General features: G+C 44.4%; 1 protein-coding gene across 5 annotated transcripts in view; it reads right to left on the bottom strand.

Annotated features, from left to right (window-relative positions):
• Nfx1 (nuclear transcription factor, X-box binding 1) overlaps window positions 1–20,789 on the bottom strand; it is a 53,748-nt gene extending 32,959 nt beyond the window's left edge. For 2 of the 5 annotated variants that reach the window (XM_029533254.1, XM_029533255.1), the window contains exons 1-7: window positions 20,563–20,771; window positions 14,239–15,228; window positions 7,381–7,539; window positions 5,895–5,972; window positions 3,759–3,864; window positions 1,619–1,690; window positions 598–737 (exon numbers count right to left, since the gene is read on the bottom strand). In XM_029533254.1, coding sequence (XP_029389114.1) covers window positions 598–737; window positions 1,619–1,690; window positions 3,759–3,864; window positions 5,895–5,972; window positions 7,381–7,539; window positions 14,239–15,228; window positions 20,563–20,587 — 1,570 coding nt within the window. In that variant the 5' untranslated portion in view covers window positions 20,588–20,771. Of the gene's footprint in view, window positions 1–597; window positions 738–1,618; window positions 1,691–3,758; window positions 3,865–5,894; window positions 5,973–7,380; window positions 7,540–14,238; window positions 15,229–20,562 lie in introns of all 5 variants that reach the window. The other 3 variants (XM_021222033.2, XM_029533253.1, XM_021222035.2) reach the window with 3 other exon arrangements.
• Window positions 20,790–25,812: the final 5,023 nt, after the last annotated feature.

Below are 25,812 nucleotides of genomic sequence, written 5' to 3'. Positions count from 1 at the left end.
TAAAAAAAATACATCTGTCTTCAAAAAAGAATATGTGCATCTTTACCCACTGTGACGCTAAAACTCACATCTTACCAGGTAAGTATTTGTTGGATGAACTAATACAGACAGGGAACAATCAGTCCTTTGGAACCAGTGAACTGGTGGACAAACTCCAGCAGCCAGGGACTCCTGAGAGAGGCCTGCTCTACAAGCAGCCTTTTCTCTGCTGAGCTTGCTTTCTTCCCCTTTCCTTTTCTTCTATTCTGAGGCAGGGTCTGACTGGGTCATGACATACACATGCTTAACTTCACACGTTTGCTCATAGCTATGCTGAGGTTAACAGCTGTCAAAGTGACTGCAGCAGTTTAAACACCTGTCAACATTGTATGAAGATGCTAGCTCTTCACCCTTGCCAACATCTGGATTTTAGTCTTTCATTTTCGACATCCTTGTAAGTATAAATAGATGCCTCGCTATGGACTTGGTTTTGATCCCTGTTCCCTGGACTTCCCTCTTGTGCAGGCTTCTGTGAAGCAGTTGTTGCAATATAACTGACATACCACACAATTCTAGAAATGCCTATGAGCAGTGCTAACAGGTGCACATACCACTTACCCTGGTTTAGTATGATCCGACAAGGCTGGCATTGACCCCCATGGCACAGCTCAGCACAGTGGTGCTGACCACAGTTCAAAATATTCTCACATGCATTAGAACAGTGGACTGAGACAGGCTGACCACAGCGAACCGTGTGCCTATAAAGACAGACACAAATACATCACTCTCAAGTTCCCACTACACAGACTGAATAACAATGAAGCCCAAGCCCTTCCCTCAACACCCAGTAAACACTTCTCTTGACTTTGCCCCCCCCCACCTTTTTAAGTGTTTCCTTTGAATTTTTAATTAATTTTGTGTAGACATGTTTGTAAACGGGTGTGCAGGTGGCCACGGAGGCCAGAGATGTCATATCCCCAGAGCTGGAGTGACCAGCTCTTGGAGCTGCCCAACATGGGTCCTGGGAATGGAACTCAGGTCCTTTTCAACAGTCATATACTTTTAATCACTGAGCAATCTCACTGGCCCCTCCTACCATTTTTATTTCAATAGTCTCCCCATTGCCTCCCTTCCCTCCTTCCTATTTTCTACTCTGCCTTTCTCTCTTTGCTGTTTCTAATTAGTGGTGAAACAACAGCTAATTCTGAAAATCTGTCCTAGTTCACTGAGCATGCAGCATGCAGGAAGGATGGGTTCAAGTCTGGGCTCCACTGTCACGATGCCTGGAGCTGCCTGTCCTCCTCTAACAACCAGGAAAGGAAGGAGTCAATGTGCGCCCAGGTCTGTTACACTCAGACCAGAAGCACAACAGTATTTGCCTGGGATCAAGCATGTTCATACTGCATACAGCCATAATACGTAACAAGGCACAAGACAGGACTCTGATTCTAGCTTGTTCTAATAATTATCCTGCTTCTACTGGCTTACCTTTTCATTCCCAGAGGTCCTGGAACCAAGGTCCCAGGGATAGCAGGGGATGACTTTATACCTACCACTCACTACTAATCTTTTATGTTAGGCACTCTCAGGTAAGTCATACATATGGAAACTGACTTCTTCAGTCCACTTCTAATTTTACCTGGTCCGTCCACATTCACATGTTTTAGTTGTAAAAGCAGGGCAGGGTGGGCAGGGTCCAGGATGGCAGAGACTGAGGAAAAGAAAAAAAAAAGCAAATTTCAACCAGTAAGCCATTTCTATGTATTAAAACTAGAACAGCGCTGCCTGAGCTGTGGTCTACTGTGAACACAGCAACGGGAGAGCCAATCTTTGTTGTCAACTTGACACCACGGGGAGGAGGAAACCTCAATCAGAGAACTACTTTCATCAGGTCGTCCTGTGAGCATGTCTGGGTCACTGACTTAACTGATAACTGATGGGAAAGGGCCCAATCCACTGTGGGTGGCACTGCCCAGCAGGTGGTCCTGGGTGTATATGCAAGCTGCCTGAGTATTAGTAGAGGTGACACTTGAAAATGTGTGGCCTTGGTCCAACTATAATAGTATGTGTGCATACCTTAGTAGAAGAGCACTTACTGACATGTGGGAGACCCTGGGTAGGATTCTCGGGAGGAAGGAAAGGAGGGAGCCAACAGTGCTCACGTCTACCAAGACCACGAGAAGTACAGAACTATCCTCCTCAGCTGGTGAAGTAATTAATAACCCAGCACTGGGTTCAAACAGTTACAATACAGAGGGCTGACACAGGGCCAGCATGCTGCTAAGACAGGGGGCAGAGGAGTGGTCCATAATCCCAGCACAGGGGCCAGAGGCTGTGGGAAGAACTGAGCTTGCTGATGTGCTCTACGAGACAATCAGACACCCGAGCTGAATGTTGTAAAGAAGCTAGAACAAGAAAAAAATTACTAAATGGAATTTTAGTATTTCAGATAAATATTGTCTTCATGCAAAACTACTGTCAATTACATCAATTACAGACTGGTTAAGAAATTCACTTAATAATATTTTTGGAAGAAAGAATTACATTTATTTTGTGTGTGCGAGTGCACACACACTTGGTCTATGGCGAACATGTGTAGGTCAAGTCTGAGAGTCAGTTCTCTTCATTCACCATGTAGATCCCAGGGTTCAAACTCAGGCCTCAGTCTTGGCAGCAAGCACCTTACCCACAAGTCATCTCATTTAACTCTAGTTAGGGATTTTACAAATTGCAGGAGTGGTTTCTGCTGAACGCAGCGGCTCACACTCACAATCCCAGCACTAAGGAAGCTGGGGTCTGAGGACAACACAGTGGCTGAAGGCAGTCAGGGCTATAGCATGAACCCCGTCTCAGAGACAGAACAAAGTAAGACAGGGCTCAGCAGGGTGTCTGCTCTGAGCTGGTGACCCAAAACCCATGGAAAGGCGGAAGCATAGTGCTGACTGCACGGAATGCTCCCCTGGCTTCCACATAATGTTCCACACACATGTATCATGTAATTTTGATGATGTTCGCAGCCTCTGTCCCCAAACACACACACACTGCCTTCTCTTATCCTCCCTCCCCAGTTTACCTGGTCCCCTTCCCTTACTTTCATGTCTTTAAACACAACAACAAACAAAACCCAAAAAAGTAGAATCTACAGGCTAGAGAGATGAGTTTGGTAATTAAGGGCACTCACTGTTCTTCCAGAAGACCTGTGTTCAAGTCCCAGTTTACAAGTGTCTGTCTGTGATTTGTATTCTGGGGAGGGGCATTCTAAATGATGGCAAATGTAATCCTTTGGGAAATAAAGGCAACTGGAATAGTCTAATTTGGTAGGCAACTAAATTTGTGAAAAAGAGAAACAAATATTCCTCACACCCTCAAAGTACTAGCATGTATATAGGCTGCTGCACAAATAAATGTCTTCCCTGGGTGTCCTACAATGCCTCTAAGGTTTCAGAAGCTTTCTTCTTAGAGCCCAGAGTACACAACAACAGAAGGATCACTGGCTTTGACACCCAGCTCCATCACATCCTAGCACTGTTAACACTGCGCATAAGCCTTGGCCTTTCTGAGCCTCATCTGTGAAGTGGAAATGATCATACCTACACATCCATCACTAGGCTGTAGAAAGCATTTAACACTTAGTAGCGTGTCTGCTACAGATTCAGTGCTCAACAAATGTCTCGTATCACTCTTTCCCCCTTACTGTTACATGACAACAGTATGTACACTTAAAGCCATTAGCAAAGCACTTCCACAGGGACTCCCCAGAAGTCTATTTTCCAACTTACAGGTTACAGGAATGTGGACAGTCCTGGCCAGGCTGTTTCTTTCTACAAACCTCACCACAACTATGTGGAATTTCATTTCTGCTCCATTCAGGATTCTTTACTTTGCCTACAACAGATCAAATGGGAGAGTCAATGCTATACATTTCAACCATATTCTCAACTTTTATGAGATAGCTAGACAATGTGAAACTTAAGTATGGTTTTCAGCAGTACACCACCTATGTTATCGTACATTCTGAAACAAAGAGCTGGCTGTAATGCTATTTATCATACAATCTACTGAGCGTGGTTAAACTTAATGCAAGATGCCCTGAAAAAAATGAAAATGTCATTTTTGACTACTGAACACGATCTATTTTTTTTTAATATTTATTTATTATTATATATAAGTACACTGTAGCTGTCTTTAGACACACCAGAAGAGAGCATCAGATCTCATTACAGGTGGTTGTAAGCTACCATGTGGTTGCTGGGAATTGAACTCAGGACCTTCAGAAGAGTAGTCAGTGCTCTTAACTGCTGAGCCATCTCTCCAGCCCCACAATCTATTTTTTAAAGATACTAAATAAGTCATTAACAAATCTTCTTAAACTGACAAGTATCTGTGGTAATGATCGGAAGGAAAGAAAGGAAGAGTACCAGGGTACAGCTCAGTGGTAAGGCATTTCTTAACATGATCCATGTCCTGAGATCTGCTCCAGCACTGTGGGGAGCTCTTAGGGTGGGTAAAGAAAGGGATTGGACCAGGAAGAGGCTGTAGGATGAACAGACAGAAACCCACAGACGATGAGCCTGGTTCCAAAGCTTCCCAGTAGGCATAAATGGGCTGCACTTCCATAGTCAATGTCACTGTACAAATCTTCAAGGACATCTCTCTAGGCTTGGGCTACAGAGAGAAATGCTATCTCAAAAAAGCCAAAATAAATATATATCCTTTAAGATAATTAAGATTTGCTATTTTCTGTCTGCCCAACTTCCCAGTCAATTCTTATGTCTAATTTACATTGTCTTCCCAGTATTATACTCAATCAAAAATATTCATTCCTTTTACTTAATATTGATTTAATATCCAAAACTCAGATTTTGGTAATAAAACATATACAACCAGCAGATTCCACACAAAGAGAAGCTAAAGTGAGAAGGGACTAACAAAAGGGGCTTCCTCTGGGAAAAAACAGCATTTGACGCGAGACAGTTAAATGAAGATGCACAGCTCAGTGGTAGAGTGCTCACCTTGCCTGTGTGAGGTCCTGGGTTTGACCCTAGAACCTCAAAAAGGGTGGAGATGGAGAACATGTTTGCTAGTGAAGGAATAAAGTGACTGAGTAATAGCTAGCCATTTTGGGGGTGGGGAGGACTATATACAAATTGGTTAGGACAATAAAGAAAATATACAAAAAGAAACAGAACAAACTCATTCTTTTACAAAAGTAATGGTCAAAAGTGTCAAGGGAGTCATGCTGCCAAAAAGCTAATTACTATGTAAGTCCATGTGACCACCATGACTGATGACTTTGAATACAGTTTCAGTGAGACAAGGCAGATGCAAAAACCTAATGGTCCAAAACGGAGAAATAAGCCATCAAGAAATAAAGCTAACTAGGAGGTAAGTCACTAAAAGGAAGGAGAAAGAAGAAGACATACACCTAGCAGTAGGAATTCATCTGGACCTAAGACAGCTGATGTGATTTAAAAAGAGGAAAAGTGGCTGGACAGGATGGCATGTCTAAGTCCAGCATGGAACCAAAGGCAGGCAGACCTCTGTGACCTCAAGTTTAGCTTGATTTATAGTAGGTTCTAGGCCAGCCAGGGCTAACACAGTGAAACCCTGTCTCAAAACAAAACCAGGAAAAACTATTCTGCAGAGAGGGAAGATACAGGGATAGTTTATGTTACCGATTTAGAGAAAATCTCTCCATTATAAAGACACACAGTTGATTTCTTATTAAACACCATTTTTATTCATGCTCCTTAAATGTCAAAGCTGTTATAGCACCAAGGTCTACGACCCACCTGGTGACACAATAAATGAGGACAACAGCATATCCTCTTACGACTCTCAGGTCTCATCAGTGACTTCTGAAACCAGACCTGCAGGCCACTGAGGTGAGCACTACAGCGCACACACAAACTTACCACAGAAACAAGTATAGGTATTAGGAACATGTGCAGAAACATTCTGACAAGCAGGACACCTCCAACCGCTCTGGCCATCTGGAGGAGTGGGGAGAGAATGAATATATTAAATACAATTTCTTTCCACAGTGTAAGAGGGATTAGGGACATAGCTCATTGGTAGGGAATGGCTTTGTCTACACAAGGCTCTAGGCTTAATCTTCACACCCTCATGAAAAAGCAGCACAGTTTAAAAAAGAATTAAACTCTGGCCAAGTATAGTGGCACACACCCTCAATTCCAGCACTCAGAAGACAGAGGCAGGATCTCTGTGAGTTTGAGGCCAGCCTGGTTTAGTGAGACCTGTCTCAAAAAAAAAAAAAAAAGAAAAAAAAAGAAAAAAGGTAAACTTATAGGAATTCACACCATAAAAATACTATTATCAGACATTTAAGAAAGAGATCCATGGTCTTAAGTAATTCTCACCCCGAGCTGCACCCCTGCAAGTGCATTAATTTTGTCCTGTTGCTTTATTTCTGAATAAAGTTTTCTTTAAAAAAAAAAAAATCACAATGCTGAATGCATCATTAAGTACTGTATTCTGGTTACCAAGACTTACTAATACAGTAAATCAAGTAGGTATCCATGTTGTTCAGCCACCTCTAATATCAATATCTGGAGACTGACTTGAAAAGAGGCATACTATTACAGGAAAACCCCAGCACAGGGAGCACAGGATCAGCAACTCTACATTATCCATCAACACCAGCATCCTTTAAGAAGGGCCTATAATACTACACTGAGTTGTGAAATGCAAAAATAGCCAGAAAACAAACTATTTAATAAATGTCCAACAAACTATATAGATATCTGGGTGTTTGTCTGTTTGTTTGTCAAGGTCTTACTATGTAGCTCTGGCTGTCACAAAACCTGCTATGTAGACAGGGCTGGCCTCAAACTCAGAGATACACTTGTCTTCCCCTCCCAAGTGTTGTGACTATCCGTGTGCACCACAATGCCTAATGTAAATGCTTTTCCAGATCACTTTTGTGTCATATTTTCTCCTGTGTATACTCTTTTAAGAGCCATGACACACTTGGGAACACACAGAGGACAACTCAGGAGCTGGCTCTCTCCTTCTACCATGTGGTGCTTTGGCCTGAAACGGAAGCTTGGCAGAAAGTACTCTTTCCCGAAAGCCATTTCATCAGTCCAACAAATGTATATTATAATTGCCATTTCAATGAAACCCACCATTTTTAATAAAATTATTATGCCCTTCATATTTTTGGTAGATTTATTTAAGATATACAAGTCCAGTCATAAAACATAAAAATGTGTAAGACATTTTCTTTTTTTTGCAGACAGGGTTTCTCTGCATAGCTTTGGCTGTCCTGCAACTCACTCTATAGACCAGGCTGTCCCCAAACTCAGAGCTTCTGCCTCCAAAGTGCTGGGATTAAAGGTGTGCATTACTGTGTCCACCCAGGAAACAGGAATAACCGACCTGCATGCGATGCTGGAGAGCGTGCCCATTTCTTGATGCAGTTCAGATGAAAGACATGAAAACAGCTCTGACAGCTCCACACCGGGGCTGTGACCTGAACCAACTCACAGCACACCATACACTCGTACTTTTCTGTGGTTAGCTGTTCAATCAGGGAACCTGTTAAAAAAGAAAACAAACAAACAAACAAACAAACTGAAACATAAAAAACTACCCCTCACTTTTGTCAATGAGGAAATAAGCCATTTGAGAGGGAATTCTAACTCACTTAAGGGACCCTGATTTGAACAAATGGCTATTTAGACTTTTGAGATCAAGGAAGGGCAGATGTGGATGATAGAAGCCTGAGAAGAGGCACTCAGAAGGGATCCTCACATCAGGAAGGGAACATTCCCCTCAACCGACACAGTTACTCAGAGCCAAGGCTCAGACCTGTACTCCCACGGTTCAGGAGACTCACTTGAGATCACAATTTTAAGACCAGACTGGCTATAATAAAAGTTTGCTTCAAAATAGCCCAAACAAAATAAATAGTAAGCACTGAATAGACTTAAGAGGTTTTCTACAAGCATCCACTGTTTTGATTTTACCCTGCAGATTGTCATTTTATATAATCACTCCTTTTCCTGTCTCCATTTTTCGAGTGTTACCACACCCAGCTAGATTTTCTCATATTCACTTCTTATAGTTTATTAATAAGCCAATTTTTTTGTTGTTGAGGACAGTCTTGCTATACTCATCAAGTTAACTTCAGTCATCCTATATCAACCTCCAGAAGGCTCCAACTGCAGATATGCACCACTATGCCTGTTTTATGACAACTGTTTTATAATCCAGTTGTAGTTCGTTTAGTTGGGCTTCTAAGATACACATCATATACCTGTGTTGATGGCTGGCTACAAACTGTGGAACCCCACAAACTACTGGCAGGTCCTTTATAAAAGCTTTCTCACACACTCCACATGTCAGCAACTTGCAGAATATGTTTAGAATCTTAATTTCTGCTGCTCTCACTCTGGTCTAAACTTTCTGTTTCCCTGGATTATTACAGTGCTCTCCTTGCTAGCAGTCTTCCTACTTCTGACTACAGCAGTAAGAACAGCAAACTGCAAGTTAAGCTTGGCCTGGTGGCTGTATGCCTGAAATCCTAGCCACTTGGCACTCTCACAGGAGTATCACAAGTTTGTGACCTGCTTGACACAGAGTAATAGGGAGGCCAGGCTAGGCAACTTAGTGAGATACTGTCTTAAAATAGAAAGGGAGGCAGGAATACAACTCAGCAGTAGAGGGCTTGTGGGGCACCATGTGGTCCTAGGTTCAATTCCCACTTGGGGACAGGGATGAGTAGGTACAAAAAATTAGATGTACACTTCTTGTCAGTTACAATTAAACAAGCAAAACAAAACACAAAGAACGTATGAGTATTTTGCCCTTAGAGGCTAATGTCAGATACCTCGCAACTGGAGTACAGACCACTGTGAGCTGCCACGTGGGTGCTAGAACTGAGCCTGGGTTCTTAGATGCTAAGTCACCTCCTTAGCCTCTTGTCTAAAGTTCTTATCTCGTGACTATAAAAGCCTAAATCCTCACAGCAGCTCCTCACATGGCTCTTCATACCCTATATGGTTATTAAAGCCCTTACTGATAACTGCATGGCTCAGCCCCTTACTCGACCAGTATTTACTCAAAATGTGACTTCCCCATGAAGCATTACTCAGCCACATTTACAAAAACTACAACTCATTTCTGGAATTAATCTAGTCTTCTTCCATACTGTATTTTTCCTCAACAATGTATAGCTGTCTGGTAGGGTCAGGCATCACGATGCATCCCTGAAATCCCAGGGTTCTGAGACAGGAGGATTAAGACTCTTAGGCTGACCTAGGCCACATAGTCAGACCCTGTCTTATAAAAAGGAAAGGAAAAAACCTTAAGTGATAAACCATGCATTATATTATATATAAACCACTCATTATCTAACTGTATACACAGGATACAGTTTCTTTGGGTGGAGAGATTTTTATTAGAGTGGTTCCTGGACATAGCGGGCACCCACAATACTAAGACATAACAACTGACTCCAAAGAGGTCCTAGAGAAATAAAACTATCTCACTGGCAATAGTAATTTTCTCTTTAGTTTTATCAAAGCATGTCTAATGTACAAAACATGGTAGCTGTGGAATTCTAGAGCTGCTCTATGCTGGTAAACTATCAGGTTTCATTGCCAAGACTCTGCCCACACTAGGAGCAAGCTATCTGACCACTGGCTCTTTTTCAGTTCACACAGGCCTTTACCCACTAGGGGTTCTGCAACAGTTCTCAGACACGACTGGGTCTACTGTCTGATTCTAATTGAACAGAGTGCCAGTCAAAGGACACGCCCACTGGAATGACTGGAGAGCACAGAGCTAACGGAAACGCTAACTGACTGCAAACTTTTCAGATACACCAATACATCTTTTCTTTCAGTCTCCAACCCCCAAAGCCTCAGATCCTTATCCCTGAAGCACCAGTGAGCTGCGAGTTCATCCACTATATAGCTCTTTCAAAAACGTAAATGTCTGTAGTAAACCTGCTTTCTCTAACACGCTGGGCTCTGCTTCTCCCTGCTCTGTGGCTGCTGCTGACATATGACTAACCTCCACACTGGCTTGACTCAAATGGCTGTGCCTCTTCTCCACAAGCAGCTGCTAAGGTTTACAGCTTGTTCTCCTGGGGTTTTTCTTTTAAACTTCAATAAAACTGTCCTTGAGCTTAAAAAAATAAAACCAGAAACAAATTGTCCTAGTTTGATTTTTATTGCTGTGATAAAACACTGTCACCAAAAGCAACCTGGGAAGGAAATGGGTTATTTTAGCCTACAGCTTAGCTCACTGTGACGGAAGTCAGGGCAGGGACCTGAGGCAGGAATCTAGAAGCAATAACTGAAGCCATGAAGGACTACTGCTTTCCTATCTTGCTATTTCCTTCAATTACCTTTATTTCTTTCGATTAATTTATTTTTATTTCATGTTCATTGGTACTTTATTGCTTGCATGTACTTCTGTGTAAGGGTGTCAGAGTCCCTGGAACTAAACTTACTGATAATTCTGAGCTGCCATATGGAGGCTGGGAAATAGAACCCGAGTCCTTAGCTGAGGAGCCATCTCTTTAGCCTCAGCTATCTTTCTCATACCTTCCCTAAACTACCTCCCCAGGGCTAGCATTGTCCATAATGGGGTGAGCCCACCACATCAACTATACTTACAAAGAAACAGAAAACTAGCTGGGCAATGGTGTGCCTGCCTTTAATCCCAGCACTTGGGAGGCGGGGGCAAGGAGCTCTCTGAGGCCAACCTGGTCTACAAAGTGAGTTCCAGGATAGGACAGGCAGGGCTACAGAGAAACCCTGTATTGAAAAACAAACAAACAAAAAGATGGAAAACAAAACTTTTGACAATTCAAGAGCATATTTGGGGAGGAGGGAGGGGGAGTGGATAGTCAAGGGGTCTGATTACTTACTTTGTGCTAGATAAAGCATTACTAACTGTGTGGCAGTAGTACTGTGATCATGTAAGAAAACTGAAGGGTTTTCTCTTGGATAGATGGAAACTCAGGTGTATGGCCAAAATAACTTGATTATCAGAATTTTACTTTAAAATGTAACAGCAAACAGATAAATAAAAAATACGTATATAAAATAAACAGAGCAAGGAGTGGTGGCATTTGCCTTTAATCCTAACACTTGGGTGACAGACTTTTAAGGCCACCCTGGTCTACAGAGTTCCAGGCCAACCAGCCCTTTAACAGTAAGTAAAACCTTACCTGTCTAAATAAATAAAATGGAAGGGCTAGCAATGAGCTCGGTAGGTTGCGCCTGCCTAACCTGCCCGAGGCTCTGGGTTAGAGCCCTAGCATGGAATCAGGTGCAGAATGCACTCCTGTATCTATCACTCTAACGTGGGGGCAAGAGGACCAATAGCTTAAGGCCATCCTCCTTCATAACTGTATGATCAATTCAAGGCCAGTCAGGGTTACATGAGACTGCCCCTTCCCCCCCATTCTGGTCCGTCCTCAAGAGTGCTTTCCTTTTCTTAATAAAATATCCCTTTCTAAACAAACAAGGAGGAAAGAGGAGAGGGATCAATCTGACATCCTCCTCTGGCCTCTGAGCATGTGTATACACACACCACACACAATGGTAGCATGTGGGCGCCCTAAGGTCAACCCCCTAATACCAGCAAAGTAAAAACAGAGGGGATGGCTGCCATACCTAGCTCTTTGCCTTGATAAATAAACACTCAGGACAAAATGGGGAATGTCTTCAAATAGTGTAAAAGGCTTCTTTACAAAGAAGGGGGCAGGATGGTAACTGTGAAGGGAGAACATGTGCTTCTTCAGAAGATAAAATCTGAACCAAAGGACAGAATGTACTTACAGGAAAGTTTTCAGTCCAAAGGAAGATCTGTGTAACAGTTAGAGCTGACTAACAACTATGTTTCAAGAGTTGTGTGGCAAGAGCACCAAAGGGGTAAAAAAGGAAAGCTACGGTATCTAGGCCAAGGCTAGTGTCTTATGCCTCTAACCAGCATCCAGAGGCAGAGAAAGGAAGAGTTTTGTAGTTCAAGGTCAGCTTGGTCTAGATAACAAGGTCCAGACTAGCTAGGGCTACAAAAGGGACCCACATCTCAAAAAACAAAACAAAACAAGCCCAAACCTAAACAACAACAAAAGCTGGGTGTGTTGGTGGTGCATATGTTCAGTCCCTAAACCCAGAGGCCAGGGTTACATAGAGAGACTCAAAAACAGGAAAGCATTTTCTTTTTAACTAGTCTAAGACTAGTGGCACTGTCATGTATGTAGACTATGGTTTCAAGTGATAAATTTGGAAACATTAGTGATGATAACAAAAAAGACATACTTGTTTAGGACTGGAAGAGATAAATACTATAGGGTAAGAAAAGGCTCCCTGGATATGTAACTAAATTAGCTTTTGAAACATTAATAAATTCTGGTAGAACTGGAGCACAAGCCTTAAATCCTAGCACTTGGGAGGGCAGAGCTCTGAGAGTTCTAGGCCAACTTAGTCTAAAGAGGGATTTCCACCACACTAACCAGGAATGCATGGTGAGAACCTGTCTGAAAGGAGTTCTGTTAAAGAGATGGCTCAGTGGCGGACTAATCTTGCTGAGGACCTAACAGCCCTGTGGTAGCTCATGACCACCTGTAACTTCAGTGCCAGGGGATCTGATGCCCTTCTTCTGTCTTCAGAGGGCTTCTTAGCACACACTAACAACTCAAGTGTATACCCACACAAAAATAAATCTTAACTGGTACTAGGGATGAATGCCTTTAACCTCAGCGCTCAGAAGGCAGGCAGATTACTGAGTTCAAGGACAGCCTAGCCTGAAGAGCAAGTTCTAGGCTAGCAAGGGCTACACAGTCAGTCTTATCTCAAACCAAAACAAGGGACTGGGGAGATACTCAATGCTTAAGAGCATTCACTGTCCGCTTCTTCTAGAGGATGTGGGTTTGATTCCTAGCACTGGTGGCTTACAGTCAGCTGCAACTTCAATTTTAGGGTCTGACTCCTTCTGGCCTCCATGGGTACCAGGCACACTCGTAGTACACATAAAAAATTGAAAATAAACACACAGTGGTAATATATACCTTTAACCTGAGAAGGGGTTAATCTGCACTTGGAAGACAGAGGCCAGCGGATCTCTGAATTAGAGGCCAACCTGTTCTACAGGGCAAGTTCTGGAGCAGCCAGGGGTACACAGAGAAACCCTGTCTTGAAAAACAAAAACAAGCCCAAAAAACACAAACAACAAAACACCAAATAAAACAAACCAAAAAACCAAAGCAAACAAGCAAAATGCCAAAAAAGCAAAAATTAAAAAAAAAAAAACCCAAAGACCAAAAAAACAAAACAAAACAAAACAAAAAACCCACACACAAAGATCACAACAATCTAAACAGCAGCAAAAAGTTCACAGGGTAGGCACTCTAAGAGGGAACTGCATCCAGCAGCTTGGAGAGAGAAAACAGGAAGGACTGTGTAAAGTAAGGCAACAGACGATGGGAATGGTGACGAGAGCAGAAGCTAGAGAGCACGGGAGATGAGAACCAGAGAACAGAGGAACGAGGAGCTCAAGGTGTGTTGTTTTGGAAAAGCTGTTCACTGATGATGGAACAACAACAACAAAAAAAAAAAAAACTGAAAAAAGAATGAAGACAAGAGACAAGACCACAGCAATGGAGCAAAAAGGAGGAGCTGAGCTGTTACTACAGGCTGTAACCAGCAGAGGCACTGATATGTTATTACCAGGTCCTGCTTCTGCTCCAACTCAAGAAAAGAATATAACCAGATAGTTGTCTACATCTAAAGCACTACACAATAACTTATTGAAGGAAACTAAAAAAAAATCCCCTGGGCCTGGTGGTACAGGTTTATAGTATGAGCTACTCAGGATGCTGCGGCATGAGGATCACAAGTTCAAGCCCTGTCTGAGTTATAGAACAGTTCAAGGTCAGCCCAGGTTACCATATAAAGACTATGTCTAAAAAAAAAAAAAAAAGAAAAGAAAAGAAAAGAAAAGAAAAGAAAAGAAAAGAAAAGAAAAGAAAAAGAAAAAAAGGTATGGGGATATAGCTCAGTGTCAGAGAGCTTGTAAAAGCCTGTCCCTAACAACCAAGCAGAAGAAAAAAAGAGAGAGCGAGGAGAGATTACCGACTGAGAACAGCAATGGGTCATGGAATCCAAGCAGATAGAGATCTCACTGTGTTATCGTTTTTATTTTCTGATTTCTCAGTTATGCAACTGTATTGCTTAAAAATGAGCACCAAGTGACGCCTTCCCCTCCAGGCACACTTACCTGTATGTGTTTCCACATTCTTCAGCATATGGTTCTGTTTGCCTCTGGGGAGAGGAGATAGCACTTGGGGATCCTGTCTCCTTACAGTAGTTTTCTCTTGGTCAACCCTTCTGGAAGACTTGCTGACAACTGCCAAATTCCCAGTGTCACAGGCTGACTTCCTTGGTCTTTCTCTCAGATTATCCTTTGGAATGGGGGACATGCTGTTTTTGGGCCCTGCATTTATATGCCGCTGACTTTCCTGTTTTGGTGGGTTCCTGCCTGGCCGTGGTCTGGCCCCTTCCACTTCCCAGGGAGGCCTTTTCTGGGGATATCTTCTCTGCTCATTCCGCCTGCACACACATGGATCCATTGCAGGTTTTCTACAGGAGGCATCTGAAGAGTCAGTGTGGGAAATCGCCACAGATCTGGTATTTTCGTCCTCAGACTTTGGGCTCATTCTATTACCCCACTCGCTTCTGAGTCTCCCTTTGGCCTTTGGTCCTCTGCCATAGTTGTATGTAAGCTGTGCTGCCTTTTTGGGTTTCGCTCCCCTGGGGTCTGCAATAACCACCTCCTTCTCACTCTCGGAAGGGCTGTGTTCTCTGGGGTTTGTTCCACTCTCTGATCTGGCTACACTTTCTAGACTAGACGTATCTGACGTCTGCTCAGTGAGCCCTTGTGCTTTCTTATTTCTGTGTTGGTGCTTTTCATTCCTTGATTTCTGCCATGGCTGATTCTGAAGGCCATGGTTCTTGAGTGATTTATTAGACGACTGGAAAAAACCCTGGGGAGTCTTAGGTTTGCTTCCAGAGGCATAACTGTGCTGATGAACAGCAGAGATGTCTTCATAAGGGATTTGTCTAGGAAGGTGACATGGAGGCGAGGAACTATAATTTCTTCTGCCAATCCTACTAGAATCTAGTCTTCTTTGGGTCCCACAATTTAGACCAGACGTTTTTCTCTCCTGAGGAATGAACTCAGCAGCATCTGTATTGAATTTAAAAGTGCCTGGGAAACAAAAAATAGACACCTGGTAAGAAATAAATGTCACTTGTGGAGTCCATAAGACTCTAAAAGGCAAGACTAAAAAATATTTTCCTAAAATCAGTGGATAAAACAGGCTTGATGAGATTGGTCTCTTATGAAAGTCTCAGGCTATCAGTCCCTGTGAAGGACAATTAGTATTCATGTCTAGTGTGGACACTGATAGCCACTGATGACCTAGGCATTTACCCAAAAATCTTAAGAGAGCCAAAGTCAGGAGTGGTAACATGTACTGTAGTCCCCTCACTTAGGATTCAAATTCAAGGAGAGCCTGAGCTACAGGAGAACCTATAACCCAAACCAAATCCCAGGAAGAGAGCAGAGCATGTGAGTTCATGCTCTAACTCTACAACGTGGAGGTCTAGGCAGGACAATCACAAGTTTGAGCATAGCCCAGGTTCCACGGTGAGACTTAGTTTCTATAAAAAATAAAGGTCAGATTTAGGGATGAGGTCTTTCAAAATACTATAGCAACATTGCATAATAGCAGCCAACAGGCTTTGAAATTAGCTAAAATGGGTTTAAAGCCTGAATGAACTTGAGGCTACCACCTGACCACCCTTGGCCTTAGAGTTACCATGTCTGTAACAAAGGACAACAATGTTTATTTCAAAAGAGTATTCTGGCACATAAAAGATTCCACATAGACAATATTAGCACAGTGAGTATGCAGTCTTTCTCTTTCCCCTGGAAATATCATTTGGGTTTTTCATATTTAACTCCTACAATATGTTATAAAATTCCTGTGTCTTAAGATTTAACCTTACTTTAATTTCAGCCCACTCATATCCCTGCCAAGGTGATTCTGAGTACAGCCAGCTCAGTTACTGAAACCCAAGGAAATCAGCTGCCAGGGCAGAGGCATGGTGATGCATACCTTTAATCCCAGCAGGCAAATCTCTGTAAATTTGAGGCTGGTCTACATAGTGAGGCCTTGTCTCAAAAGTGAGAAAGAGAAGGAAGGAGGGAGGAAGGAAGAGAGAAAAGAAACTATCTATCAGAGTTATAGTAGCAATCAACAGTCTGTAAAACATGAATTTAAGTCCTTGTCTACTATTTATTGTTTTAAATCATCTGTCTTTTGAGAAAGACCTCATTATGTAGCCCAGGCTACCATCAAATTCACTATATAACTCAGGCTGGCTTCAAAAAGGCAATACTCTTGCCCCAATCTTCTGAGTGATAGGATTCCAGTGTGCCCTATCATGTCCTGCTGTATCATGCTTTAATGTGTTACTTAGCCCTTTTTTTCTTTATTTTTAACATTTATGTATACAAGTACACTGTAGCTGTACAGATGATTGTGAGCCCTTGTGTGACTGTTGGGAATTGAATTTAGGACCTCTACTCGTTCCAATCAGCCCTGCTCGCTCTGGCCCAAAGATTTATTTATTATTATACATAAGTACACTGTAGCTGTCTTCAGACACACCAGAAGAAGGCATCAGATCTCATTACAGGTGGTTGTGAGCACCATATGGTTGCTGGGACTTGAACTCAGGACCTCCAGAAGAGCAGTCAGTGCTCTTAACCGTTAAGCCATCTCACCAGTCCCCCTTTTTTTCTTATATGTAATGGAGAACATAATCCCTACATCAGAATTGCTAGGGCTCCTAAGTAAAGCCAGTTAATAGCACTCCTACAGCGGTTAAGATGGTACCTTATTGCTCTTAGAGCTATCGACTATCTGAACACAGACTCCAGTGAGTATACTGCAAAACCTGTGGATTTCAATTTTAATAGTAAGACCTGGTACTTAATATGGGCCACACACTCTTCTAAGCACTTTGCATGTGTTAACTTCTTTATTCTGTTTTAAATATGTACATGTAGATATCTCTGTGGTGTGAGCACATGTGTATGTAGGTGTCCTGAGGCAAGAGAAGGTATCAGATCCCCTGGAACTGGAGTTACAGGAAGTGTGAGTCACCTAGTGTAGATGCTAAGAACCAAAATTGGGTCCTCTGGAAGAGCAGACAGTGCTCTTAACAGCTGAGCATCTACCTCTCCAGCTTCATTAGCTCATTTAACCTTCACTCTGCTGATAAGAAAACTGGGTAGCTTGCCCAAGGCCACAGGTGCTCTCTCCAAGGCAACTCAGAATTCTACCTTAGGATATGGTAGAACAGCACGTCGCGCTGGTGACTTCGTGCTTATATTCACACTGCACACCGACAAGAGGCAAGGCAGCGGTACCATAGAAACACAGTGAAAAATTGGTGAGCTCATAAAGGCCAGAGAGAAGCATCTCATTCAATCCAACACTTCCACACAGGCAGTGTTCTGAGGGTGGGTGAAGGGCCTCACCAATGGCAACAAGATTAGAGACACTCGGGCTGGTGAGATGGCTCAGCAGGTAAGAGCACCCATCTGCTCTCCCAAAGGTCCTGAGTTCAAATCCCAGCAACCACATGGTGGCTCACAACCATCCGTAACAAGATCTGGCGCCGTCTTCTGGAGTGTCTGAAGACAGCTACAGTGTACTTACATATAATAAATAAATAAATAAATCTTTAAAAAAAAAAAAAAGATTAGAGACACTCAGAGTGGCAGAGGTGGGAATGGGTAAAATGGTGCCAAGAGGTGCTGTACAGTTCTCTCTTGCTTGAAGCAAAGATGGAGAAGGGGGCTAGAGAAAGGTCAGGAAAGCTGCCCAATAGCCTGAAAAGGAAGTTTCTTAGTTACATAGTTGTGCTTTTACTAGACCTAAGCCAAAACCCTCAGGAAACCCTTAAAAAGGGCTGGAGAGATGGCTGAGCTCACTGGCTGCTCTTTCAGAGGAGCCACGGTCAATTTCCAGCACCCATTTGGCAGCTCACAAATGGCTTTAACTCCAGTTCCAAGGGATTCAATACCCTCACACAGATATAACAATGTACAGTGTAAAAAAAAAAATTTTTTTTTTAAAAGAAAGATCTGTAAAGAGACGTGAGGAGAGGACTAGAGAGATGGCTCAATGGTTAAGAGCACTGACTGCTCTTCCAAAGGTCCTGAGTTCAAATCCCACACCACATGGTGGCTCACAACAATCCATAATGAGATCTGACGCCCTCTTCTGGTGTGTCTGAAGACAACTACATGTACTTACATATAATAAATAAATCTTTAAAAAAAAAAAAAAAAGAAAGAGACTTGAGGAAAGGGACACATGAATCAAGGAGCTGTCCCATGGCCTAAGAGACACATTTCAGTATTTTAAGTAGTAGTTCCTCCATTAGTGAGATGTCCTCTAGCCAAGGTATCACTCATTATAATACAAGGGGTACCAGAGACCCAACAAAACACAGCAATGAGCAAGTAATCCAAACAGTTGGCACTAGAAAGTCTGAAAATAAGGGGGAAATTTTCATCCTGGATCAGTCTAAAGACCATACTTAGGGTAGTAGATTGAAGTCTGTGGGTTGTGAGTCCTTTGGGAGTATAGAACAACCCTTTCACAGGGGTCACATAAAACCACTGGAAAATACAGATATTTACATTATGATCCAAACTGCAGCAAAACTACAGTTATGAGGCAACAACAAAACAATGTTATGGTTGGGGTCACCACAGCATGAGGAACTGTATTAAAGGGCAGCAGCATTAGGAAGGTCGAGAGCCACCGTTGGAAGTGGATGAGCTAGATGCTGGGGTTTCTTGAACACAGGGACTCAGCACATGTTTTGGGGCGTGTCGGCGGTAACCTAGAGCACAGCCTGAGAGGCTAAAACTCTGAGTCACAGCTAGCCCTCACTCAGCTCTGCTTCCAATGTCCAAGGGTGTGGAAATAAGTCAGGGTCAGGTGAGAAGATGAACAGATTCGGTTTAGAGGGCTAGTGAAGGCCTGGAGGAGGGGAATGACGACGTATGTGCCTAAGTTCTCCACTCTCCAAGATGATTTTTATATCCAAGTCAAGACTAGGGCACACCAATGCATTGTACAGGCACAGCCTTAATAGTGCCCCATCAATTTGTCAGAAGTGCAATTGTAATTCAAGCCAATGTTGGATATTGCTGTGATTTTCAGGAAGAGCAGGCCATTATGTCAAATCTCCACAGTGGGTTGTGACAAGTGTTCTTTTTAAAAATCATAATGTTAAGAGTTCTGCTGTTGATAGTAAAAGAAACCGCTGCTTCTCCGCCTCCAACCCCATCTTCCCAGGCAGGGTCTCACTATGTAACCCTGGCTGGTCTCGAACTATGTAGATCAGGCTGGACTCGAACTCAAAGATCTTTCGGTTTCGCCCTCCCGAGTGCTGGGATTAATGATGTGTGCTACCACGTCTGACACTACTGAAACATTTGGTTTACTTTCAAAACAAAAACAAAAACAAACTTTTCTTTTAATCGTGTGTGCCTGTTTTAGCAAGGGTGCTTTGGGGGGGGGGACGGGATATATGCCACGTGTTTGCTGATGCCCTCCGTGGCCAGAAGAGGGCGTCGGATCGCCTACAGCTTTCAGGTGGTTGTGCAAGCGGAACGTGACAGCTCTGTTTGAACCAGCGCCCCAGCTTCTCGGTTCACGTTTACATTTAGGTAAATGTGGACTAACGCCCCATGCAAAACGTTTCTTTATCTTTCCTTCTTTCTTTTTTTTTTTTTTATTGCTGTCCACAAAATTTGAAACCCCGGATTTAACCAATACACCCCGAAGGAAATGGAAATAACTTATACGAACAGCCAAATGAGGCTGTCTCTAACCACACGGGTAGCTCCAGGAGGGAGACTGAGCCAACAATCACGGGGAGAACAGGGAGGGTCTGCGAATTAGCTTACTAACTCCAGGCTGACAGATGAGGTAACCGAGACTGGATCACGTCACGCACCACAATACGGGATTTCAAACCCCCTCCGAACGGGGTCCGCTGGCCGGCTGGTGGCCGGCTCGCCCGCGCGCGCGGAACCCGCCACTCGGAGAGGTGGAGAACACACCCCTAGCACAGCGCGCAAACTCGCTGGCCTCCAGGGCCCGCTACGGAGAGCCGCCTACGCCCGCACGCCCGCCCGCCGGACTCTGCTCCCCGCGGCCTCGGGAAGGCCGGAAGGAGCCCCGCGGGGGCGGCCGGACGCCCACGCCCGTTCCCTCGGCGCCGGGACCCGCCCGCTCTCCTCGGGAAACCCAGGGGCCGAGCCTCCCCATCCCGTGGAAGATGGAGGTGGGTTCCGTACGTGCAGCGCGCGTGGCTTGGCCCTCGCGAGCCACTGTCCCCGCGCAGCACGCACCCCTACTTGCCACCGCAATGGCCCGCGCCCTTCCGATTAGACTGCTAGACCCTGGGGGAGGCGGGGGCGGTCCCGCGCGGGGGAACGGGACGGTACCTGAGACCGGAGGCGCCTCCGCCATCCCGTGCCGCAGCACCGCAAGCGAGCCCCGCCAGCGAGCGAAGGCTGTCACCTGGTCACGTGTCCCGGATTTCCGGCGCCGAGAGACCGGTCGCTCCTACGCGCCCGTGGACGGCCGAGGGGGTGGTGCTACCTGAGCACACAGTGAAATGGCGCATTTGGGACGTCAGACAGATGCGCCGGCCCCGGGCGGAAGCGGGGGTTGCGGGGCGCAGGGGGGTGACGAGTGGCTGGAGGGGACCCAGATCCCGGGATCTACTGCCCCAACTTGCGTAATTGTTTTTCCAGAGCTGCTGGGTTCTCCAGCTGCAACGCCTTTTTGTCGAGTCCTGCCATCCGCCCGGCTTCAAATGACCTTCAGCTAAGAGGCGGCCTGGAGCGGCTCACGCAGGCGGCGAGGAGAGGGGGGGCACTGTAGTAATCAAAGGGCATTGTGGAGGAAAAGACTGCAAAACAATAAAAGGTTACCTGCCCAGGGTGGTAGCCCACGACTCCAGGACCTGGGAGGCTGGATCGGGGGTGGGGTGGGGTGGGGTGGGGGGAATGTAGTGAGGTCCAGGTCCTGGGCTACCCATCCCTGTGCCTGTAAAACGAAACACAGTTATCTAAAGGGCTAGTAGCAAATGAGCCACAAAACCGTAGGCAAATAACAAATACAAATGAACACCAACCGAGGGAGACAGTTTGAAGTTACTGGGGTTTTTTTTGGGGGGGAGGGTGTGGAGTGGAGAAAGGGTGTCGCGATGTAGCCCCTGTTGGTATACAGGCATTCTGCTGACCTGCCCCCAGGGACCTAGCAACTACCTGCCTCCACCGGGTGCAATCCATTGGTGTGTGCTGCGGATAAAGAGACACACACACCCCTAGCCCCGCCACTCAGCAGCTGTCTATTGCCAGCGTCCCCATCCCCTTCTCTCTGCCCCATGGCTTTGCTCCTGTCTGACTGGGTCCATGCCTACTTGTCTGCCTCTATTCCTTCCCTAGGCCCTCACTCCTCTTCCTTCCCCCAATAAACCGCTTTTACATCAGGTCTTGCATGGCATTATTTCTCAAGGCTGTCCCTAGGCACGGGCCTTGCAGTAGGATCGTCTCTGTCTCAGCCTCTTTGGTAGTAAAATATACTCTTCCAAGGTGAGGTGTGATGAGTTAGGCTTTAATTCCAGCACTCTGGCAGCAGAGACAGCAGTTCTCTGTGAGTCTGAGGCCAGTCTGATCTACATTGTGAGTTTCAGGCTAGCCAGAGCAACATAGTACGACCCCGTCTCAAACAGTCTCCACGATGTCTGTGACCATTTTGGTTACAGGGCTTCTGCACTTCTTTCTAATGTCTACAGACTAAGAGGCCCTCTACTGGGTGGCTTAGCCTGCCCCTAACCCAGCAAATTTAGGAATCCTTCAGGAATCATATTTGTAAAACGGCCCCAGAAAGGTGAGACACCTACATTAGTGAGACAGAGAGACAAGAGGAGTGGAGGGGAGAGAACAGACGTTTGTGGGCAAGCTGCAGAGTCAATTGGCATCTTTGAAATTTAGTAGGCTACACACTACTTGATCTCAAATGACATCTCACTCCAGATCCTTGGAGCACTGCAAAGGCCAATGTATAATGTTTAACAAACTCTGAATAAAGGCTTGACATTCACAAAGTCAAATGAAGATAGCAATTTATCATTAACACCAAAATTAACCAGCCCCAAACCCCAAATGATCGTTATCTCCGACCAGTTGTTCTTGATGTAACAGAGCCCGGGCTTACTTCTCAGCAGCAGACACCTCCACGGTCATCACACAACTTGGGAGAGTTGTTCTTTCACCTGTGGGTCTGAGGGATCTCAGGTCAACAGCCTAGCAGGAAGTGCTATTACCTGCTGAACCTCCTTGTCAACCTTCTGATTGAACATTACTTAATAGCCTTATGGATTTCCTCTTTTTAGATTTCTTATTTTATATCTCTTGTCTATTCTTTTCTGTTGAGTTGCTGTGTTTTTCTTGCTAATGGACTTCTTTAAAAAAATATTTGTCTCTCTCTGTATGTTGAACGTGATTGTCTGAGTGTACGTATGTACATGTATGTGTCCAGGTATTCTTGGAGGCCAAAAGAGGGTGCTGGATCCCCTGGAGCTTGAGTTACAGGCAATTTGATTTTAGGGAGCTGTTAGTGATTTTAAGTCACATACATACATACAAGATTAGTTGTACATGATAAATAAATTGAAGGAAGTGAAATTGTGCGTGTAGAAGAGCAGGTCTTTCATTCCAAAGACTATATGAGATGTATCTAGGCCACTAGAAGCTGAGACGGGAACTGGGCTTGAGAAATGTTAAAACCAGGGATTGGGGCCTGCGAAATAACTTAGCAGATAAAGGTATTTCCTGCCAAGCCGGGTGACCAGAGTTCAGTCACCAGGAACCACATGATGTGAGGAGAGAACTGATTCCTGCAAGTTGTCCTCTGACCTCCACAGATACCTGTGATCCCCCACCTAAATAAACAATGTGACTTTTTAAAAGCAAGGCTTAATGATTTGTTGGCTACATAGGATGAAGCAAAATGTAGGCAATGAAGACAATTCTATGGCATTCTGTTTAGGTGACAGGATAATGGGAATGGAAAGTTGGAAGGGAAAACAGCAGAGACTTGGGTCTAGAGGAAGGTGGTGATTTGTCTCTGCTGTGTGACTGTGGAGTGCTTCTGAGACTCTGGAACATCCAAATGTTTGTCTGGCAAAGAGCTGGATGTTTGTAGCTGACACAACCACTAGAGATCCACAGCTGGTTAAAATGTAAAGTCCAATGGGTACACCTACACAATCTCTACACCACGGTTCAGGGAACATCTTGGTAGAGGAATCATAAAGAGTTTAGGAGTTAGAGAAGCAAGGTGGATGCTTGCCACGAGTTAGCATCTTCCAGATAGGACAGAGAGGTTGCACTCTCAAAATCCTAACAATATGGTTGCCTAAATAAGACCTGCATAATGACAACTCCAGTTGATACACCAACCCGAATGGAGGAAATTTCACAAGGCTCCACCATTAGAAGACTAATGTAGTCAGTCAATGCTGTAGGCAGTCAATGGACGCCGAGGAAGAGAGACGACTGTCAGTTATCTCCAGGAATAAGCCACTGACAGGTTATCCAGTCTCAAGTTCAGCCCTAAATACATGTACATGTGAGCAACACTAAGAGGACTCAGTAGGCTACACATGCATATACATATAATAATTATAGAAGAGGTCATGAGGGGCTGGAGAGATGGCTTAGCGGTTAAGAGCAATGACAGCTCTTCCCGACGTCCTGAGTTCAATTCCCAGCAACCACAAGGTATTCATATACATAAAATAAATAATTAAAAAAAATTTCCTGAAAAAAAAAGAAGAGGTCATGAGTTCAAGGGAGTGGGGGGATATGGGAGGAACTGAAGCAAGGGGGTGGGGGTTGGACTAAAATAAGTACGCTGTACTCATATATAACATTTTCAAGATCCATAAAACCTAGGATTCTGAAAACTGAGGAAGCCCAGAGCTGGAGGCACAGGTGTGAGGGTCAGCAGTGAAGGCCACAAGGGTGGCTGAGGTCACTAACAAACAAGCAAGCAAAGGAAGTACAGTGGATAAACTGCAACACCACCACTGCCTACTACTACAATGTCTCAGCTCACACATTTCAGGATCTCTGCCTAGGAATGGTACTGCCCACAGGGGGCTGTGGCTTCCCATATCAGTTAACTCAAGACAATGCCAACAGAGGAGCCCACAGACTAGCCCAATGCAGGCAATTCCTCACTAAGATTCTCCTCCCCTGGGATTCTTAGTTGTGTCAAATTGAAAATTAAAGCTAACCATCACGGACATTACCATGAAAACACCCAGAATTGAAAACAAGAATAGGGAAATAAGGCTACTGGCCATTATTTTGAGTCATTAGTACAAAAGTAACCTCTGAAATTCATAGGCCTGAGATTACTCAAGAGTATACACTGTACCTATAATAGAATAAACACCTCAGGGGTTGAATGAGAAAGAAGAGCCCATGGAATAGGAGATTAAGGGGCCAGACAGGAAGTCAACTTCAGACAAGACAGGAAAACCAAGAGAGGCTTCAAGGTTATAATAAGCACTGTGTGTGCTCATGGAAGGCTTCTTGGGAAAAGTGAGGTTTGTGGACGTGGAGAGGGTTTAAGGTATGCCTTATCCCACTTGTAACTAGATGGTGAGCTTTCAAAGGAAGGGGCTGATTGCTCTTTGATAGTCCCTGAGTGGTTACAGGGACTGAAACAGCTAGTATTCAATATATGTTTATTGTTTGCTCTGCAGACACAAGAAAAGCATACAAGACATGAGCTGCCAAGCTAGGTTGGAGAGGGAATGGATTGAAAAGACAAGGAAAATGTGTTAAGCTACTTGCCTGGTTGCTCTGACAAAATACAAAGAACTTTAAAAAGCAGGGTTCCTTCTGGCTGACAGTCTGAGGGTGCAGCCTACCATGGTGGGGAGGGAGGGGCTGATGTAGAAGCTCCAGCAGTTGGTCACACTGCATCAGGAAGTGGGGATGAACGCTGAACGGGGCTCGCTTTCTCCTTCTCATCAGTGCAGACCCCCATCCCATAGAACCATGCCACCAACAGTCAGGGTGGCCCCCCACCTCGCCTGACCTGACCTAGAGAACCCCTCATAGGCACATGCAGAGGCTTGTCTCCTAGGTGAGGCTAAATCCGACCAGGATGACTAACAAGACTAACCACCACAGAGGAATCAAGAAAGACCCTGAAGCTAGGGGCTGGATAAATAGCTCAGTGTTAAAAGAGCTCTTGCAGAGGACCTGGGTTCAATTCCCAGCACCTACATGGGAGCTCACAACCATCTGTAACTCTGTGAGGCATTGGACACACATCATTCACACACATACATGCAGGCAAAACAGCCAAACACAGACATTTTTTAAAAAGAGTAAAACAAAACCCCTGAATCAGGAAGCAGTTAGAAAAGGATGAAGTTTAGATTTTCCTTTTTATTGTCAGTCCCTTGAGGGAGAATAGAACATCAAAGTACCGAGTCCGAATGACGCGTTCCTAACTTACTCCTTGTGAGGCAGGAACCAGTAAGAAACAGTAGTTTAAAAATGACGCATCCAAAACCCAAGCCAAGGCCGCTTCTGTTCTCTCCTTTCTGTCTCTACACTTGGTTTGCAGTGGAGGTTTTAGGTTAAAGTGATACTACAAGTATA

This window comes from Mus pahari, chromosome 22 (genome assembly GCF_900095145.1).
Source record: "Mus pahari chromosome 22, PAHARI_EIJ_v1.1, whole genome shotgun sequence".
Lineage (NCBI taxonomy): Eukaryota > Metazoa > Chordata > Mammalia > Rodentia > Muridae > Mus > Mus pahari.
This window is presented reverse-complemented; position numbering and strand designations above follow the sequence as displayed.